Source organism: Arachis hypogaea, chromosome 8 (genome assembly GCF_003086295.3).
Source record: "Arachis hypogaea cultivar Tifrunner chromosome 8, arahy.Tifrunner.gnm2.J5K5, whole genome shotgun sequence".
NCBI lineage: Eukaryota > Viridiplantae > Streptophyta > Magnoliopsida > Fabales > Fabaceae > Arachis > Arachis hypogaea.
The window spans coordinates 20,638,806-20,661,316 of NC_092043.1; the positions used below are offsets into that span (position 1 = coordinate 20,638,806).

Consider the following 22,511-nt stretch of genomic DNA (forward strand, 5'->3'; position numbering starts at 1 on the left):
TAAAAGAAATAAATGTTCCAAATAAAATTCCTTATTCCGCAAGAGATAGAGAAGAATTCTCATTAGAATGCAAAGATCTTTTAGAGAAAGGAATTATAAGATTAAGTAAAAGTCCTCATGCGGCTCCAGCCTTTTACGTCAAGAACAATAATGAAATTAAAAGAGGAAAACGAAGAATGGTAATAAATTATAAGAAAATGAATGAAGCAACTGTTGGTGATGCTCATAAACTTCATAGAAAAGATTCTATTTTAGAAAAAATCAAGGGAGCAACTTGGTTTTCATCTCTTGATGCAAAATCAGGATATTGGCAACTTCGTTTAGATGAAGAAACAAAGAAATTAACTGCTTTTACTTGCCCAACAAAAGAATCAACAAGTGTGTTGCTCTATGAATGGAATGTTTTACCATTCGAATTAAAACAAGCCCCAGGTATCTATCAAAGATTTATGGAAGAAAATCTAAAAGAACTAAATGAATTTATTTTAGTTTACATTGATGATATATTAATTTTTACAAAACAGGATAAAGAAGATCATCTTCAAAAATTGTTAATAGTTTTAGAAAGATGTAAAGAAAAAGGATTAGTCCTTAGCAAAAAGAAAGCAAAAATTGCAAGACAAGAAATAGAGTTTCTTGGGTTAATTTTATCCACTCAGGGAAAGCTAAAACTTCAACCAAATATTTTAGAAAAGGTAAATTTATTTCCTAATAAAATAGAGGATAGAAAACAATTACAAAGATTTTTAGGGTGTATAAATTATATTTCTGATCAAGGATTTTTAAAGAATATAACAGAATATACAAAAAACTTATTTCCAAAAATAAGTACTAAAAAAGAATGGAAATGGGAAGAAAAAGATAGTATGCAAATTCAAAGGATCAAAAAATTATGTGAAAAGCTTCCGGAACTCTATATTCCAGTAGAAAACGACTACTTAATAGTAGAAACAGATGCTTCAGACATAACCTGGTCAAGATGTCTAAAAGCTAAGAAAGCTATAAAAAGTTTAGAACAACAAAAAAAATCACTAGATTCTAAATATTCCCCAAAGAAATTACTTTGCAGGTATATTTCAAGGACTTTTACTCCAACAGAACAGAGATATACAACTCATGAAAAGGAAACTCTAGCAGCAATTAAATCTCTTAAAAAATGGAAAATTGATTTATTACCCAAAGAATTTACATTAAGGACAGACTCAAGTTACCTAACAGGTTTCATTCGATACAATTTAAAAGTTGATTATAATCATGGACGATTGGTAAGATGGCAATTATTTTTATTACAATATCCAATAAAAATTGAATATATTAAGGGTGACAAAAATATTATTGCAGATACATTGACAAGGGAATGGAGTTCGTCTACAACGCATTAAATCAAGAAATTCAAAAATATCATCAAGAATTCGAAGAATGCAAGCATTGTCTGCAAATAAGGGCACAGATCCAATCCCTTAAGAAAGCCATTCAAGCGATGAAATCAACACAACAAGCAAAACCATCAGAGTTCAGCCAGCTAAGCATGGTGGACAAACCAGGTGAAGAAAAAATTTCAGAAAATAAAACAATTGCTGAAATTATTAAAAAATCAACACAAGACAAAAAAATATTATGTGATTTATAATGGCCCCATGAAAGGAGTATATGATGCCTGGGAAAAAGCAGCACCATTTACACATCAATCAAAGATAGTTCATAAAGGAGGATTTTCAACACTAGAAGAGGCAAAAGAATCCTTCAGGGAATATGAAGCTCTTCATCCAGAACAAACCCTAAAAAGAGCAGATAAATCTCCGATTCAAACCCAGAGAACAGGAATAATGAGAAACATTCCTACAAGAGTTGAAATCAAAGAAAAGAAAAGGGTCTGTAGATCAAATCTCAGAAAAATCCTTAATATAGTCCTAAATTGGACTGAAGAAAAAATGACAAATTTAAATTATGATATTTTAGGCTACGTTTTCTTACCATAGCTATAGGTTATTCTATGGTTACATATAAAAGCCGTAATTACAGATTTATCTACGGTTATGATTTTAGTGTGAGCATAGCTATGATAATCTTATTTTAAAATCGTAATCATAGATAAGATTATGATCACTTATATGATAACAAATTTAAATTTAATTTTATTCATAATCAGATTTTTTTTTGTGACTATTCATAATCAAATTTATTAATATTTAAAATTTTTATAAATAAAAATAATAACTCATATTCCATGAGGATAAAATTTATTGACGAATAGTAAATCTTTGAGAAAAACCCAAATCAGCCCCTGACAATTACCTCGAAAGACAACGAGACCCTTGACAAAAAAAATCCCAATCTGGCCCCTGACAAAAAAAAAATCCAACCCGGTCCTTAACAATTATCTCGAAAGGACAACGAGGTCTCTGTGCCAAAAAAAAATCAATGTTATTTTTTTTGACACAAAGACTAATCAATCCAAAAAAAATTATCAGGAGCCGAATTGGGTATTTTTTTTAGGGACCTCGTTGTCCTTTCGAGATAATTGTCAGGCCGGACGAGGTTCACTCTAAATCTTTAAGTAAAGTTTCACATGGGAAATACCTGAAAAGAAATGATTCGTATTTGAATTTTCAGATTATCTTTATCGGTCTATCCAAACAAAATAGTAATTCCACCAAAAAAGGAAGAGAACAAAACAGCGCACACATGGAAGCAAGGAAAAGATGAAGAACACACTCTTTCTCTTTCTCTCCATTTCAGTCTCTGTTTCTGTGTCCTTTGTTGTGGCTCCATTCTCTTCTCAGGCTTCTGAATTTCGAGTTACATGTAAAAAATAGTAAGCGCACACAATACCTCCCTCCGTTATTCTTCCTTGGATGCGAGATTCGAGAATTCTCTGGGTTCTGCATTCTCTTGTTTCTCTTCCTCTTTCTCGCGATTTTGTTTTGTATTATCATTGCTCAAACGATCCATGCACCTCTTCGATCTGATCTTTGTTCGTTTTAACCATTTTATTATCCGGATTTCCCCTAGTTTCTGTGTTTTTTCTTCCTTTAATTGTTTATTATTCGCAGAGATCTGAAATTCGGTTCCGCATTTGATCCGTTTCGGGCTAAGTTTGGTTATATATACATTTTGCAGAGTAGAATTGGGTGTGAATTGAGGACGATGTGGTTGGGGCGTTGGGTGTAGCTGGATGGAGGGAGGAGTAACTGCGACATTTGCATTTCAATCTTCCAAGAGGTAGTTTTTTTTTTTTTTTTGGGTTTTGAAATTTTTGTCAATTTCTCACTCTCAGTTCCCCTGTTGTTTTTGTCTTCCTTTTTTATTATTATTTTTTATTTAGTGGTTGAAGCGACAATACGAAACTGCTTCTTCCACATTGTGTCGTTTTGGTAATGATGAGATTTTACTGAGGATACTCTGCAGTAATTTAGAAATTAACCCGCTTGTCACTGTCACTTTTTGTTGAGTCAGTGTAAAATTGATAGTTACGTTCATTTCTTTCAAATTTACCATTTTCTCCGTGATTCCAGTTAATCCATTGTATTTTATTCTGTTGCTAGTAGGTTTTTTGCATTGCAATTGGTAGACTGTGCCCTGGATTTATGGCTGACTGGCTTGTATTGATTAAGCAGATTCATTCTGTGTCTGATAGAAAACTAGAGCAATGATCTGAGGGCTGTATTTGCTTAGAAATTGGTCTTGTGATCTAATGAAAGCAGAGTACATACTGATGCAAGTGCATGTCAATATTCTCCCCCACCCCCAACATTTTTTTTTTTGGCATACCAAATTCCTAATAAGAGATGAACTTTATGAATGCCTAAATTTCAGAATGCTTAAATTTTCAGGCATCCTGCCAGTAGCATATACTGGCGTTTTGTGTGCAAATGTCAAAGTCTCCCTCTCTTGAGAAGCACCAGTCCGTTTATTCTTCTTCTGAGCCTAGGTCAGTACTTCTGTTTCGTAATCAATAGGAACTTATTCATAGTATCTTACTTTATAAAGCAGGCAAATGATGTAAATGAGTGCTGTGGACTTCGTTGAAATTCAATGTACAAGTGATGGATGTCTATGATTCAGCTGAGCTTGACATGAACTTCACTTGTAATTGTGTAAATACTGACAAGTTGCTGCTGAATAATTACCCAAAAATATACAGGGAGTTTATTATGGCTACAGAAATAGAGGATCCCGAGTCTACTATGTCAACAGTTGCTAAGCTTGTGGAGCAACTGCATGCCAAGTTGTCATCAGCACAAGAGAAGGAACTTATCACAACACGATTGCTAGGTATTGCCAGGAGAAGAAAGGATGGCAGGGCACTTATTGGCACTCATTCTCAAGCGATGCCATTGTTCATAAACATTCTTAGAAATGGAACCTCTCTTGCGAAAGTTAATGTTGCTACTATTCTCAGTGTACTGTGCAAAGATGAAGACTTGAGGTTAAAAGTTCTTCTTGGTGGTTGTGTCCCACCATTGCTGTCAATTTTAAAATATGAATCAACTGATGCAAGAAAGGCGGCAGCTGAAGCAATATATCAAGTTTCCATCGGAGGTCTGTCAGAAGATCATGTTGGTATGAAAATTTTTGTTACAGAAGATGTAGTTCCAACGTTGTGGAATCTACTAAGTCCTAAGAACAAGCAAGACAAAATTGTTGAGGGTTTTATTACTGGAGCATTAAGAAATTTGTGTGGTGACAAAGATGGCTACTGGAATGCAACATTAGAAGCTGGAGGTATTGAAATCATTGTGGATCTCTTGTCTTCAGACAATGCTGTTTCTCAGTCAAATGCAGCTTCTCTGTTGGCACGTCTAATGTCGGCTTTCAGTGGTAGCATCCCAAAAGTAATAGACTCTGGAGCAGTTAAAGCTTTAGTTCGACTTGTAGGGGAGGAAAACAATATTTCTGTTCGAGCTGGTGCTGCTGATGCTCTAGAGGCCCTTTCTTCAAAGTCAACCAATGCGAAGAAAGGTATTGTTGATTCTGATGGTGTTCAAATCCTTATTGGAGCCATAGTTGCTCCTTCAAAAGAATGTATGCAATCTGATGGCGGCCAGGCTCTTCAAGGGCATGCAACACGAGCTCTAGCCAATTTATCTGGTGGCATGCCTGCATTAATAATATATCTTGCAGAACTTTCCTGTTCTCCTCGTTTGACAGCTCCAGTTGGTGATATAATAGGCGCTCTTGCTTACACTCTTATGGTCTTTGAGGAAAAAGTTGATGATGATCAGGATCATTTTGATGCAACTAAGATAGAGGATATTTTAGTAACTCTTTTAAAGCCTCGAGATAACAAGCTTATTCAAGAGCGTGTCCTTGAGGCCATGGCTAGCCTATATGGTAATGTCTATCTCTCGAAGTTTCTCTATCAAGCAGACTCAAAGAAGGTTCTCATTGGGCTTATAACTATGGCTGCCATTGATGTGCAAGGGTATTTGATACGTTCACTGACAAGCTTGTGCTGTGACAGGGTAGGAATATGGGAGGCGATAAAAAAAAGAGAAGGTATTCAGTTACTTATATCTATGCTGGGATTATCTAGTGAGCAGCATCAAGAGTACTCGGTTGAACTGCTAGCAATCTTAACTGACCAAGTTGAGGACAGCAAGTGGGCAATCACTGCTGCTGGAGGGATTCCACCATTGGTGCAGTTGCTGGAGACAGGATCGCAAAAAGCAAGAGAGGAAGCAGCTCATGTTCTTTGGAGTTTGTGTTGTCACAGTGAAGACATCCGTGCTTGCGTTGAAATTGCTGGGGCCATTCCAGCATTTCTGTGGCTTCTTAAGAGTGGTGGACCAAAAGGACAAGAAGCTTCTGCTTTGGCACTGATGAAGCTTGTCAGAGTTGCTGATTCTGCAACGATAAATCAGCTATTAGCAATGCTCCTAGGAGATTCTCCAACCTCAAAGGGACATATAATCCGAGTTTTAGGTCATGTACTTACTGTGGTTTCACAGAAAGATCTTGTGGAAAAGGGATGTGCAGCAAATAAAGGCCTAAGATGTCTTGTTCAGGTTATCAATGCATCAAATGAGGAAACCCAAGAATTTGCAACTTCAGCGATAGCTAATTTATTTACCACAAGACAAGACATTTGTGATGGTCTAGTAAATGAAGACCTTGTGCTTCCTTTAATGAAGCTTCTGACTAACAAAAATCAAGGTGTGGCCATTCAGTCAGCTCGAGCATTAAGTTCTCTATCACGTCCAACCAATAGCAAAGCTGCAAATAAGTTGTCTTATATAGTACTTGAAGGAGATGTTCAACCACTAATTAAGTTGGCTAAAACATGCTGTGTGGATGATGCAGAAACTTCTGTTGCTGCTTCTGAATCTGCTGTTGCTGCATTGGCCAACCTTCTTTTTGATCCTTATATTGCTGCCGAGGCCCTGGCTGAAGATGTTGTTCCAGCTTTAACAAGAATTCTGGAGAAAGGAACCTTGGAAGGTAAACAAAATGCATCACGAGCTCTTCATGAATTATTGAAGCATTTTTCAGTAGGAGATCTTCTTAAGGGAGACGAACAGTGCCGTTTAACTTTGCTAGCCCTTGTTGATTCGTTAAGATCTATGCATATAGATGAGACTGAAGCTGCAGATGCTTTAGATGTGATTGCATTGCTAGCTAGGACAAAACATGATGTCAGCCTCACTTATCCTCCATTGTTGGTTCTGGCTGATAAATCTTGCTTAGAACCCCTTGTCTGCTGCCTTGCTGATGGTCCACCTATTGTGCAAGACAAGGCAATTGAAATTTTGTCCAGACTTTGTGGAGATCAGCCAGTTGTTCTTGGTGACTTGTTGTCTTCTAGTTCCAGATGCACTGGATCATTAGCTCATAGAATAATTAACTCTGCTAGTTTAGAAGTAAAAGTTGGAGCAGCTGCCTTACTAATTTGCACTGTAAAGGATAAGAAAGAGCTCTCAATGGATTTGCTTGACACTTCTGGATATCAAAAACCATTGATTTACTCCTTAGTTGACATGATGAAGCAAAGTTCTAATTGTTCATTGTTAGAAATCGAAGTTTGCACCCCTAGAGGTTTTATGGAGAAGAATGCATTTCCAGAAGTTGATGAGTCAGAAATTCCTGATGCAGCCACAGTCTTGGGTGGTACTGTTGCCTTGTGGTTACTCTCAATTATTGCTTCTGTCCAGGTAACAAACAAATTAATAATTTTGGAAGCTGGTGGACTGGAAATTCTCTCTGAGAAACTTGCAAGACATGTCTCAAATCCACAGGTATACCAATTTAACCCACTTTCATTGTGTTGTCTCTTTGATAACCAATTTTTAGTGAATCCTTGTTTCCAAAATTTAAACTATTAGGTATATATATAATTAAATTTATATCTAACAGAGCCTCTTCTTGCAATGGCCCATTGCTCTTCTTACATGGACAACACATAGGTCTACTTTACCGTTTGTTGAAATTTTAATTATTATTTACAATGGTTGGACTCTAGACCTTGCGTTCTAGAGATTTTGATACTTGTCGATGAAGTTTACAACCTTAAGTAGTGCCACATGAATGACATCATATCTAACTAATGTGATAGCTCATTTGCTGATATCCATGTACTCTGGAATATAAAATGCCTAATTTGCCATCAAAGGCTGTGCAACAGCACTAGTTTCTACCTGCCACCTACATAGGCATTTACTGCTTTAAACTGGCTTGAAAATATCCTTTTACAATCAGACATACAACAATAACTTGGGAGCTCTATATAGAATTTGCAAAAGAAAGAGGAGAGCAACAAAAATTGTCTTTCATTTTAGATATATGATGTATTCGAATTCAATGGATTTGCAAAGCTGTTCTTAACATTTTTCTGAAAAGAGAATGGTTTGGAAAGTTTCTATTGAAGAAGGAATAATGAGAATTGGAGATTTATTGGTGTTCAGCTAGGAACTGAGTTCAGGATGTACTTTGGGAAAGATGTGGGTGAAAATCCAGGCTAAGTGCAGCCTGCCGAATTGTGTTCCGATTTTAAAATTATTCTATAATTTGTTTCTTTTTATACAAAACTTTGAACTCCTCTCTCATACAATTTTAATTTAACATGCTTGTTGGTCTAAAGCCCTACTTTTTTTTTAATGTACACTGTGATAATTTTTTTTTCCGTGTAAGGTTGCCTGGGCCTGAATTCGTCTGAAGCAAGAAATATAAATTCTAGTATTAATCAATTGCCCCTTAAAATACTATATTTAGTATACATGGTTGATGATTGGTATTGAGCATTTCTGGTTCAAAGATTTATTTGTCTGTTAGATTGTGGAAAAAATCATCATTGCTGAATCTGATAGACTACTTCATTTCTCCCTATCGACAGGCACAATATGAGGATACTGAAGAAATATGGATCAGCGCATTACTCTTGGCCATTTTATTTCAAGATACAAAGGTCATTCAATCTCCTGCAACAATGTGCACTGTACCTTCTCTGAATCTACTTCTAACATCTGAGGAAGTAATTGACAAATATTTTGCTGCCCAGGCTATGGCTAGTCTTGTTCAAAATGGTGATAAGGGAATAGGTCTTGCCGTTGCAAATTCTGGTGCTGTCCCAGGATTGATAACTATGATTGGGCATATAGAAACAGATATGCCAAATCTCATGGCTTTATCAGATGAGTTTTCCTTGGTGCGAACTCCTGATCAAGTTGTTTTGGATCATCTATTTGAAATTGAGGATGTAAGACTGGGATCTGTTGCACGGAAATCTATACCTCTTTTAGTAGATCTCTTGAAACCAATACCAGAAAGGCCCGGTGCTCCAGCAGCTGCCCTTAGACTCTTGATTTCCCTTGCAGATGGGAGTGATACAAATAAATTAATACTTGCTGAAGCTGGAGCTCTGGAGGCTTTGAACAAATACCTGTCCTTGAGCCCTCAAGACACTACTGAGGCTACTATTTCTGACTTACTGAGAATATTATATTGCAATTCTGACCTAATTAATCATGAAGCATCAACAAATTCACTGAACCAACTCATAGCTGTTTTGCGTCTTGGTTCAAGAAATTCTAGATATAGTGCAGCTAGAGCACTCCATGAACTCTTTGATTCTGTGAATATTAGAGACTCAGAATTAGCTAAACAGGCCGTTCATCCATTGGTTGACATGCTGAATAATACGTCAGGAAGTGAGCAGGAGGCTGCTTTAATGGCCTTGGTCAAGTTAATGTCAGGAAATTCTTCAAAAGCATCTCTGTTTATTGATGTGGAAGGCAACCCCCTTGAAAGTTTACACAAAATATTGTCCTCCGCTTCATCCTTGGAGTTGAAGAATTATGCTGCGCAACTCTGCTTTGTACTGTTTGGTAATAGTAAGATCAGAGCAGAACGAATTGCCTCAGAATGCATAGAACCCCTTATATCACTGATGCAGTCTGATTCTGAGAGTGCGATAGAGTCTGGGGTTTGTGCTTTTGACAGATTGTTAGAAGATGAACATCAGGTAGAGCTTGCAGCAGCCTGCAACATCGTGGATTTCCTTGTCAGCTTGGTTTCTGGTACAAACTATCAGCTTATTGAGGCAACCATATCTGTTCTCCTCAGATTGGGCAAAGATAGGACTCCAACCAAATTAGACATGGTCAAATCTGGAATTATTAATAACTGTCTCAAGCTACTACCATTAGCACCTAGCTCATTATGCTCTACTATAGCTGAGCTGTTTCGCATCTTAACAAATAGTAATGCAATTGCCAGAAGTTCAGAGGCTGCAAAAATTGTAGAACCCCTTTTCCATGTTTTGCTATGTCGAGATTTCAACTTATGGGGACAGCATAGTGCCTTACAAGCACTTGTAAACATATTGGAAAAGCCACAAAGTCTTGCAACTTTAAAGCTTACACCTAGTGAAGTTATTGAACCCTTGATTTCTTTTCTGGAATCCCCATCCCAAGCTATTCAGCAACTTGGCACAGAACTCTTAGCTCATATTCTTGCACAGGAGCATTTTCAACAGGATATTTCAACAAAAAATGCAGTTCCACCTCTTGTACAGCTTGCAGGAATTGGAATATTGAACTTGCAACAAACAGCAATAAAAGCATTGGAAAAACTTTCCAAAACCTGGCCAAAGGCAGTTGCTGATGCCGGAGGTATTTTTGAGCTTGCAAAGGTTATTATTCAAGATGATCCTCAACCGCCACATGCACTCTGGGAATCAGCTGCTTTAGTTCTCTCTAATATATTATATTCTGATGCGGATTACTATTTTAAAGTTCCTGTGGCGGTTCTTGTAAAACTGTTAAACTCAAAAGTTGAGAATACAGTTAGCATAGCCCTTAACGCATTAGTAGTTCATGACACAAGTGATGCTTCAAGTGCTGAACAGATGGTGGAAGCTGGAGCTATAGATGCTCTGCTGGACCTTCTAAGATCTCATAATTGTGAAGAAGCATCTGGTAGATTACTCGAAGCTTTATTCAACAATGTGAAAGTACGAGAGATGAAGATGTCGAAGTATGCTATAGCACCATTATCACAGTATCTATTAGATCCGCATACCAAATCAGAGCCTGGCAAGCTTCTTGCTGCTTTAGCTCTAGGAGATCTTTCACAGTACGAGGGACATGCTAGAGCTAGTGACTCAGTTTCTGCATGCCGTGCATTGATAAGTTTACTTGAAGATCAGCCAACTGAAGAAATGAAGATGGTGGCTATATGTGCATTGCAGAACTTCGTCATGAACAGCAGGACCAACAGAAGAGCTGTTGCAGAAGCTGGGGGCATATTGGTGATTCAGGAATTGCTGCTGTCTCTAAATACAGAAGTTGCTGCACAAGCAGCATTGCTGATCAAATTTTTGTTCTCTACCCACACTCTACAAGAATATGTGTCAAATGAGCTAATCAGGTCTTTGACAGGTATATTTTAAATGCTACTTCTGTTTATGTGTTGTCCAATCTAGACTTGCACTATTCAATCCCCAACTACATTTGGCATTTTTGTTAGTAATCATGTCTGTTTGATATTACCTGATTTGTTCTTTACTTGAGATGCAAGTTAATTCCTGTTCATATCTTTGGTTTAATGTATGACAATAACAACAATGGGGATCAAACAGAGCCATTGCATCATATCATACTATCATCTATCATCTTTGTAGTAAGCCTATTTCTGCTTAGTTCTCTCTTTGGTTTAATGTAGTCCCCAGAAATTCGTTCAATAGCACACATTTTCAAGCTTCAAAACCTGTCATACTATCATTTACTTTGCTTTTGTCAACACAATCTATTCTATGACTTGACTACAAAATTGTATGGGATGCTTTGATGGGCATTATTAAACTATAATATTAGTGAGTACAGATGTCGAATTTTGATGTACTAGTTTTAAATTTTCAAACTTCAAAGAAAGAATTACACTAGAACTGCGACGATTAAGTTATATTTTGAGCCTTTTCTCGGGGTCCTTGTGGACTTATTATGGTGACAGGAGGGGGCTTCCAACGATGTTTTCTGTATGTATTCCGATTTGTAGTTCTCGGGGTCCTTGTGGACTTATTATGGTGACAGGAGGGGGCTTCCAACGATGTTTTCTGTATGTATTCCGATTTGTAGTATAAAAGTTTTAATTTAATGTTTTACAGAGATATAGTTTTAAGCAAGAAGTGTAGTCATATGTGAGGAATGATTGTTATTTGAAATGCCGCTTTTTGTTTGAGCCAGTATAATTGGAAATGTCATGGTATATAAATAAGTTGATCTTCGTCCATTCTCTTCATTTCCAATTGTAAATCCTAATTTCGCTGTTTATTCTTAAGACAAGAATTCTATTAAGATGAAGAGAAGAATAATACAATATAGTGGATAAGAGTTTGTTAAGTATCTAAGGAAAGTGGGAAACCACACCTTAAAAGCTAGCTGTTAAGGGGGAAGAATCACTCTCCTTATATACAACATCAAGCATCCCATACTAACAACCATGCTCTGATACCATTGTTAAATATCTAAGGAAAATAGGAAACCACACCTTAAAAGCTAGCTGTTAAGGGGGAAGAACCACTCTCCTTATATACAACATCAAGCATCCCATACTACTCGATGTGGGACTTTGAGCACCCATAATACCCAAGTCCCTAATAGAGTTCCTCCATACATGAGCAAAAAACAGCCAAAAGAGTTATCTATGAAGCATAGCTTTCCAGTCTCTCAAACTGTCCGAGGAAAAGTGTTCTATAAATATCATGAGCTTTACACAAAATAGATGGCACATGTCTAATCCTATCCTATAAAACTTGCTTGTCAGAAGAGTTGTCATTGAAGCAGCGTGCATTGTGCTGCAACTAAATACGAAAAATACTAAGTTTGTTATGTACATTTCTCTTTGTAGTTTCATTTTAGCATAAGGGGAAAGGGGATGGTGTATGAAGGATTTTCTGCTGCATGGCAGCTAGTATAATAAGTTTCTTTTCCTTGTCTATTAGATAAATACCAAATATATTACTTATAAGTTTAGTTGGTTTGTTATATATATATAGCTTCATTGGAAAGAGAGTTGTGGTCAACTGCCACAATCAATGAAGAGGTTTTGAAAACACTGCATGTGATATTCATGAACTTCCCTAAGCTCCATGTGTCCGAAGCTGCAACACTTTGTATTCCTCATTTGGTAGGAGCTCTTAAATCTGGTGGTGAAGCAGCTCAGGACTCCGTACTTGATACCTTTTGCTTGCTGAAACAATCTTGGTCAACTATGCCAATAGATATTGCAAAGTCTCAGGCTATAGTTGCTGCTGAAGCGATCCCCATCTTGCAAATGCTCATGAAAACCTGCCCACCAAGCTTCCATGAGAAGGCAGATTCTCTTCTGCACTGCTTACCAGGTTGTTTGACTGTCATCATTAAGCGTGGAAATAACCTCAAGCAAACTATGGGAGGTACATATGCATTTTGCAGGTTGACAATAGGCAATGGTCCTCCAAACCAAACCAAGGTATTCTTTCCTAAGAATAATCAATTTGCTCCATCATGCAAGAGCACCAATTTTATATCTAAGCTTGTACATTTTGCTGTTTATTAATTTTCATTTGGACCTGAAATGTCAGTCCTTTGTTCTTTTTTATTTTCTTTTCCTTTTTAAAATATTCATGGACACAGGTTAACATTCTGTCCAACAAACTTTTGTTTGCTCTTCTCAAATTTCCTAGCCCAAAAAGTTTTAGTTTTGATTGTATAATTCTGCCAAAATTTATTTGTCAGATATGATCTACTTTTGACTCAGTCCAGTTTTTCCTGTGGAAGAGCATTTATTTTTATCGTGTTGTGTTTGCTTCTTAGATGGTTCATGGTACTTCTCCAGAATGGAAAGAAGGATTCACGTGGGCATTTGATGTGCCTCCAAAGGGCCAAAAACTTCATATTGTGTGCAAAAGCAAGAATACTTTTGGGAAGGTAACTGGATATTATTCTGCTAATGATTACTCATTCTCTATTTTCATGCATTGAGTCTTACCAGTTTGATTTTGGAAAGGATGAATTTCGCTAATTTATGTCCTTATATCTTGTCTAATATTGTGTTTAGGGCTGGAAGTGAGTCGAGCTTGACTCATTAACACTCGAGCCTATTTCTTAAGCTCAAGCTTGGCTCACCGAAAACTTACGAGCTAGTTTAAGCTCACGAGCTGGCTCAAATAATAGGAACATAATCTATAATTCTATATCAATAAATTATAATTTATATATTTTAAAAAATATTTAAAAAGATCAATATTATTTATTGTCTATCTATCAATAAATTATAAATTTTTTATTTATATCCTACATCAAAATTATATATAAAAATAAATATAAAATTTTAAATAAAGATCATTAGTATATATAGAATTATATATTATTATTTCATAGGTATATATAATATTAAAAGTATAGATTAAATGTATATAAGATATGTGTATTAATAATTATATATATATAATTATTCTGTTGGTCCCTATAGTTTCGCGAAATTTTTAATTAGGTCTCTATACTTTTTTTCCTTTTAATTGGGTTCTTGCACCAATTATTTTTTTCAATTAGGTCCCTCTTGACAGTAATTGGCTTAATTGTATAGGGACCCAATTAAAAAAAAAATTGGTGCATAGACTTAATTAAAAGGAAAAAAAAGTATAGGGATCCAATTAAAAAAAAGTTTTGGTGCAAGAACTCAATTAAAAGGAAAAAAAGTATAGAGACCTAACTAAAAATTTCGCGAAACTATAAGGACCAACAGAGTAATTAAACCTATATATATATATATATATATATATATATATATATATATATATATATATATATATATATCTAAAATCAAGCCAGCTCAAGAGTTTGTGCTTGTTTGGGCATCATGAGATATCCAAACATAAAATTACTTTTACTTTTCTATAAGATCTTTTAAAAAAAGATAACTCGAAAAAAGATCTTTTCTTAAAAGCTCACCCAAACAAGCCCAATATTATTTTGATAAAAAAAGATTTTTTTTTTAATGAAAAAAGATCTTTTTTTTTATTTTTTAGCAGTGTTTGACAAATTTCTAGTAGTAAAAGTAAAAGCACCAGAAAAATAAAAAAAAATCTTTTTTAAGAAGTTGTAGTTTACATCTTTTTTTAAAAGATCTTTTTTCCTTAAAAAAAAGATGTTTTTCATGTAATAAATAAACAAAAAAGTACTTTTATATTGTTATACTCAAATATATTGATAGATAAAAAGATCTTTTTGCATGAGATATCCAAACATAAAATTACTTTTACTTTTTCATAAGATCTTTTAAAAAAAGATAACTAAAAAAAGATATTTTCTTAAAAGTTCAGCCAAACAAGCCCTTTAGCTTATCAAGCTATTAACGAGTCGAGTTTAAGCTGGCTCATGAGCTGAATTGACTCACTTCCAGCCCTAATTGTGTTGTTGACTGCCACAAGGATTACTACCTATCCGTGTCAATAATAACTGCACTTCCTTGTTCTGTGTGACCTGAGGGTGACAAAATTGTTCTATGTTGGTTGAAAATGTGTTTGGTTTAAGAAAACATTTTCAATTTTCAGTTTCACTTTTCATTTTCCAAAATAGCTTGCTTTTTCAATTTTTAAGAAACATGTTTGTTTTGTTGTTTTTTCTATTTCTAAAAAATGAAAATATTGAAATTATGATTGGTATGCTATTTTCTCAATCAACATAAAAGTCCCAAAAATTTCATTAAAAAAAGGGGCAAAAAATTAGAGGTAGATCAACAATGGTGGAGTAGATCTTTCTATCCAGTTTTAGCTCTAATAATAAGCAGTGGTTGAAGCTTTGCACAAAATTGAACTCCTCATAGCATGGATAACAGAGATTCAGAGGACATCAACGAATGGCAAGAAACAGAACAAGTCTTGGATGGGGAATGGTGATGGTTAATAAGAACTAACTTCAGGTTCTCGTCGACCAATCTTCTTCCACTGACCACCCTCCAATAATTCGACATCAACAAGCATAGTTGTATGAAACAGTTTCAATGGCGTTGTCTGAGGACGAGGACAGAGCTTTGTCGCCGTGGTCCATTGAAGGTGATACGGATGTGACTGCGGAAGCTATTGAGCACAATCGGATTGGAGGATTAGGGTTGCAAAAGAAGAAGGAAGCTATTGAAGTTGCGGTTAGCAGCAGCTGAAGAGGGAAGAGGAGGCTCAGTGATGGTGAGAGGGAGGAGGAGGAAGATGAACCGCAGAAAAGAAAAAGAATCATGTTGAAATAATATTTCTAAACTGCCACCGTGTTTTCAGTTCAGTAATGGGTATGGAAAACAATGAAAAACATGAATTTGACCTTCTCAAAATTTTCTATTTTTCCCGAAAACATTTTCTAAAATTGTTTTAAAATAAAATGAATCAAACATGTTTTCACATTGAAAACAGAAAATAGATAAACCAATCACACACTAGTATGTCTTAACTAATTTGACATGGTAGAAAATATAATGATCCCTTAGCTCTTTCTCGAACCTTCCTGCTTACTCAAGTACTCGACCATTCAAACACTCCTAAACCTTCTGCTTTAATTTCTGACTTAAACTCTTGTGCCTTTCTCTCCAGACAACTCTCGGAAGAGTCACTATCCAAATCGATAAAGTTGTGACTGAAGGAGTTTATAGCGGAATATTCAGTCTTAATCATCATGATGGCAATAAAGACGGTTCATCCCGAACTCTTGAAATTGAGGTTATGTGGTCCAATAGGATTTCTGATGAAGATATTTAAAGGATCGCAGGTTGCTTTTCTGTTTAGAAGCTCGAAAAATTGATTTGCAGCATGCATGATAAGGTGCGGCGGATGTATGTTTTTGCCTGTAATTATTACATATTTGATAAGGCCCAGTGTTGTAGTTTGGCAGACGAAGTTTATTCAGTTGTTAGTGTAAATTTTATCATAAATGTCCAGAGGCAGGTGTTCGAAATGGAATCTCCCACGGTCAAGGAAAATCAAAAGATGGTTAGCAATGTACAGGTCAATCCATAGGATCTAGAAACATGAATCATAGGAAGAACTTGCATATCTAAATTGAATTTGTCCAAAGCATATATTCGTTTCTTTTCACTTTTCCCCTCCCTATAGCCGCTGATATTGGGATGTACACAGCTTCTGTAAAGTAGCTGTTAGTTTGTTTTATGCCGCCAAAGGATGATAACCTAACCAGAAATTCTGTGGTCTGCCTAGTACAATTTCTTTTTCTGTAATTTATTGTAACCTTTCAGTTTCTTCTTTCTTTTTTCGTTATTAGGCAAGTATTACGCCATTGCAGTGCCTTTGACAATAAATTAGCAGAAAGCTCGTGCCTTGCACGGACCGAAGAAGTCTGTAGGTCAAGAAAGTTTCTCCAAATTCAAATTGTTGTATCTTGTCGATACCCACAAATTAACAAAATAAAACAAATTAAATACAATATAACATTTAGATGCAAAACTTATTACTACTCTGCATTATCGTTTGTGTTATTTTTTTGTTTTTTGTTTTTTGTGTTTTTGCATTATCTTGCAATTTATGACAAAATAAGAAATAAAGTAGCGATTAGTTACAAATCTTACCACCTAACTTGATAATTATATCACCAAAACCACTCAACTATTGCTCCAAGACTTCCCTTCAAGTAACTTTATAACAAACAATAGAAAAATTAGATAATTATAAACCCTAAACCCACAAAGATAATCACTTATTACTCGAGTATCACATAGATCACTTTTGGACAAAGAATTTTATCAAGTGACACTCATGTTTTTGGAACAAATATCGATAACATAATCCTTAGACATTCCATAGTTTATTAATCTAGTATTTCCACAAATTGTGATTGTAACAAATACAACCAAAATATTTAAAACTTATATTTGCAATTTTTGTTTCTTTTTTCATAATATCACCCATAATAATAAGAATAATGCTTATGAGTAAGATAGTCATTAATAATAGATGTTTGTTTCCTAAAAGTACCCAACCTTGATCTAAATACATACTAAGCACAAAAAATCATATATAGTTAGATATGTTACAAAACAACATTTTTCTGTTCATTAAAATAAAACTATATTGCACTTAAATTTCAAGTCACTTCTCTCCTACCATGAATAAAACCACTTCCATGACTTGTTTTTCCATGGAAAAGATCTTAAAACACACAAATTTCTTTTCTTTATTTTACACATTGGAAGATTCCTTCTAGTTAAAGCCAAATTTATTCTCTCTATTTTAGTTTTTTCAAAACATTAAAACTAAACTTGTTCACACTACTTAAGTCCTTCCGTCACTTTCTACGTTAACAGTGTTAACGGAAAGTGACGTGATACGTTAAGAGATAGATCAACATTAAAACGCCATCGTTGTTAAAGGTGAAGGGAAGTGATTGAAACTACGTTGTTTTGATCTCTCTCACTTCCATTCACTCACAAGTCACAATAACACATAAGACGAAGAATCTCCCTGTCCTCCCTTTTCCATGACGTTGAGAAGATGAAGAAGTCTTCATCCTTGTCGCCGACTGAAGCATCCGGTGTGGCATCCCTGTTTCTCTCACAAGACTCTCCCTCTCACTTCATTTTTGACGTTGCTGAGGAAAAGATGAAGAAGTCTTCATCATCGTCGCTAATTGAAGCATCTGGTACGACATCTATGTTTTCTCTCACAAGACTCTCCCTCTCATTTTATTTTCGATGTCGATGAGGAGAACACAAAGAAGCCTTCATCATCGTCGCCGATTGAAGTGTCCGGTGCATCGTGTTCGCAAGTTCGCCGTTGAGGAGTGGCTTCGCCGCGATTGAAGACATGACCGACGGTCATTTTTTTCGTTGTTTAAGATTTTATTTTGTTCTGGTTACAAAACTTGGTTTTAGCTTTGTGCCGTTGAGAAAATTTATTTCTTGTTAGTATTTTTTGTTGGAATTGGAAATCAATTGTGCCGTTGATCAAGAGTTCTATTCTTCTGAATATTAAAAGAGCACTAGTTACCAATTTCTCTTATCATTGTTTATGTTTTAGTGTTTGTTTTGTTGTTTGGTTTTGGGATCCATTTTCTTTGTGGAATTCAATTTTGTGGAAGGGAAGTTTATTTATTTATTTTTTCTGTTACCAAACTTCTTTTTAAGATTGTGCCATTGTTAAATTCTATTTTTTGTTGGTGTTTTTTGGCAGAAATTCAAAATCGTTTTAGGGATTAGGGTTTCATTCTAGTTGCTCAAACATTTTCAATAGCTAAAAGTTGATTAGTTCCACCGTCGCGACCTTCATTGTCACGAATCATCATGCCAGCGACCTCAAATTTTGCTATCTGAACCGCTACAACTACACTGTATATGAAAGGGATATATATGCAACATTTTGGGATTAGGATTTGTCATTTAGCGATCGATTCGACCAAATTTTATAAAGATATTGTGCTGGCTGTAACGACCAATTTCTGGTACGTCATGATCATACTAGAAACTGAGTGCTACCAGCTTGTCTTCCTAATTATTATCTATTATTTATTATATGAGCCTGATTCGTTGTTAAAAGCGTAGTTATTTTGCGAGGTACTTTTTTTTAAAACATTTGAATTAATAGATAGAGTCATTCATAATCAGTTCACAAATGATAACAGATACAACAGTTATAAACAACCACACTTATATGCATCTCAAACAGTTAACAATATTCAGTTATCCAACCTTTATTAGAGTAAAGATCTTTAGTTAGAACACTCCTAGATATAGCTAGATAATAACTATATACATATATATACATACAACATCCCAAGCCTTGACCTGTTCAAGAAGTCCCTAAGCTGGCACCCATACTAGCCTAGACTCATACTCACCTAGTCCCTCTAAACTACTAAAGCGAGGGAAAGTACGTTCTAAGTCTTCAAAACTCAAGTCAGGTGGAACGTCATCAAAAGGCAGAATATCATCTACTACTCCTCTAGCCATATGACGTCTCTCTGGTACCTCATCAAGTAGCCACATAACAGAAGTCTCGTACACAGGATTTAGGTTAAAGTTCGCATACAAAGAGGGTGCAGATGTTGGCTGGTCTCACAGTATATACATATAAACAGATAACGGAGTTCACTCTAGACTCAGAAGACTACCTAGAGCGGAATCCTCTTTGCAGAATGATCATCAACGAACTACGGAAGGGTACTGTTACTTCCATCTGAAGGGGAAAGGGAGAGAGAAGGGGGTAAGAACTGGGGAGTTCTTAGTAAGGTTGGGATTACTAGTTAAGTTCATTAATTCTGTGTTGCTTATCATACAAATAGCAGAATACAGAGAAGTAGTAAACAGAAAATACAGATAAATAGAAAAATTAAGAAATCAGAAAGAAGAACACAAACAACGAATACAAGAAAATAAATCACAGACACAAAGAATAGAATACAAACAAAGAAATCACACATTCATACAACAATCATAACAGAGAAAATGCACAACCAAGTATGATGCATGTCTGTCCTATGCAAGTCATGAGCTCACATGTCGGTTTACACCCTGCAGCCCGACATTACCTAGGAACTAGTTCTAGATGTGGCTTTATCTCTGTAGGTGAACTTCAGCCTACAGAAATAGCACTCCTGCAAGTGAACTTCGGCTTACAGGAATAGTCTAACCACAATATAACAACTTTCTGTAGGTGAACTTCGGCCTACAGAAATGGCACCCTTGTAAGTGAACTTCGGCTTACAGAAATGGCGCCTCTGTAAGTGAACTTCGGCTTACAGGAATCACAACTCTCTGTAGGTGAACTTCGGCCTACAGGAGCAACACCCTGAGATACACAATTCATATTCACTGTAGGTGAATTTCGGCCTATAGGAATAATAACTCTCTGCTTATTCTGTGAGGTCAAACACACAGCTATATAGCTTTTAACTCTCTTCCTTTCTAGCAAGTTTGCAAGTTTCTAAATTCTTTTTCATTACTTGACATACCTCAATACCCTCTCTTATACCTTTTCTTAGGTATTTAATAAAGATAATTAAGGAATTTTGGACTCAAAACTGCCTTCTTGAGACTTTTAGAGAAAACTGTATTTTTATCAATATTTTATTATTATTAATAAAATAATATTTTAATATTAAAATAATAATATTTTATTCAACTTTCAAAAAATTGCATTTTGACCCCTAAACTTTTTGGAAAATATATTTTAACCCCCTTAACTTTTAATATTTACACTTGGCCCCTCAACTTTTCATTAATTAACTTTCAACCCCAAAATTTTTAATAATTATAATTTGACTCCAAAATAATCAAAACCAACATTTTTTCTTGTCCTTCAAAAACTATTTGGTATTTTTTATTTTTGTACCTTAAAAGATCCTCTCCGAAATGCAAACAAAAACCTTAAAAGATCCAAGATGGAGAAATCTCGAGTGATGGAGCAAAAAGGAGACAAGTGACGGAGTAAAAGTGAAAGCAAACATTTTTAGAAATGGAAAAAGAAGGAAGAGGGAAGATGTGAAGCATTTATATATAAAACACACGGGGCGAAAAAGATATTTTGTACCCCTCTTTAAATACAACGTATAGATCCTCAGGAAACTGTTGCGTAATGACGCCACGTGTCATCAAGGGATGCAACGTTTCAAAAGTCTTGAAACATGTTGAGTACCCGACCTCTTGAAAGTGCTGTACCCGACAAAGGAAACTAGAACCGCAAATGCTTTTGCCCGACTTCATGAAAAGCTTGGACTCAAGTAGGGCACTGTTCATACCCTGACCCAAAACATAAAGTAAGGCCCAATAAAGATAAAGGCCCACCAAAAAAGGTGTTCTCTTTCTATCTATACCACCTCATAAGAGGTCGGATATGACGATGTAGGATTGACTCTGCTCCTTTGAATAAGCAACCAAATCCTAAATATCTCCCACTATCTCTCTACTCTTTCTAGAAGGGAGATCCTAACAAATTTTCAAGATAAAGGGAACGATTATCTACCAATAAAAGTGAAATTACTCAAAAAGATGGTTATTTATTCTACTATAAATACACTTACACTCCTCAGATATATTCAGAACTCAATGTACCAAAAACCTGCTCAAAACCATTGCTACCTTAAGTATCAGAGTCTCTTGTAGGTACCACCTGTACCTTCTCACGAGGAACTCGGACGGCAGCACCTCGGCACCAGCACAAGTCGGACACTGCCTCAAAAATATTCTAGATCTCATATTCAAACCCAAATCACCGTTTTAAGTAACTTTTGAAACACTTACATTTTTTTATTTTATATACACACGCATATATATTATGGCATATTATGCATTTATTAACTAATTTCAAATTATATTGCAACGGATTGTCATCATCATCATGATATAAAAATAATACAGAAAGACTAAAAAAGTAAATTCAGAAATAGATAGAAATTTGAAGCAAGGTTCTGAAAATCAAACTGATCATCAAAAAGTACTAATTACTAATTTATTGATTTATTGGTTTAATCGGAATAATCGTTTTATAATAAAATTATAAAATAATAAATAAAATATAAATAAATACACTAAAATATAATTATAGTCTAATATAAATTTTAAAATGTCATCTAAATTTAAAATATTACATAAAACAAAATCTTATAATCTTTTAATTAAGAGTAAAGATTATTTTAAGGTAGAAAATTTTATCAAAAAAATTATGTATAATACAAATGTTTTCTACAAATTTAATAAAAAAATTTACTCTTGAGTCGTTTATATTATTCAATAAAAAATTCATAAAATAAATGTAAAAAGAAATATTAATTTTGATGAATTCCGCCGAAGCTTCGGCTAAGTTGAGAATGTATAGACTATAGAGTATAGAGTAATGTTATGTTGTATTACTATTTTGATAACAAACATAGTTTTTTGTTCTAAATATTAGCAATTTGCCATGAAAAAAATAAACCTAAATAATCCTAATAAAGTTAGCCCATAAAAACATAAGAAAATTTTGTCGGGCCAAAATAAAGTAAACCCATGTACACATAAAAAGAGAACAAACCTAATCCTAATATCTAGGCCTAGGCCCTGTTAAC

General features: G+C 35.1%; 1 protein-coding gene across 9 annotated transcripts; it reads left to right on the forward strand.

The window, feature by feature from the left end:
• The first annotated feature begins 2,582 nt into the window (after positions 1-2,582).
• LOC112706482 (protein CELLULOSE SYNTHASE INTERACTIVE 3) lies at positions 2,583-16,716 on the forward strand. Of its 9 annotated transcripts, none has more exons than XR_011864641.1 (9): positions 2,583-2,815; positions 3,121-3,222; positions 3,834-3,931; positions 4,145-7,235; positions 8,330-10,874; positions 12,491-12,945; positions 13,290-13,403; positions 15,301-15,756; positions 16,055-16,716. XR_011864641.1 is itself a non-coding variant. In XM_025757791.3 (8 exons), the coding sequence occupies exons 3-8, from the start codon at positions 3,873-3,875 to the stop codon at positions 16,217-16,219; spliced, it is 6,429 nt and encodes a 2,142-aa protein (XP_025613576.1). In that variant the 5' UTR covers positions 2,583-2,815; positions 3,121-3,222; positions 3,834-3,872; the 3' UTR covers positions 16,220-16,716. The 9 variants fall into 9 exon arrangements, 4 of the variants coding, with proteins under 4 accessions (XP_025613576.1, XP_029144220.1, XP_025613578.1 ...); XR_003155776.2 differs by having other exon boundaries at positions 15,313-15,756; XR_003811382.2 differs by having other exon boundaries at positions 13,312-13,403.
• Positions 16,717-22,511: the final 5,795 nt, after the last annotated feature.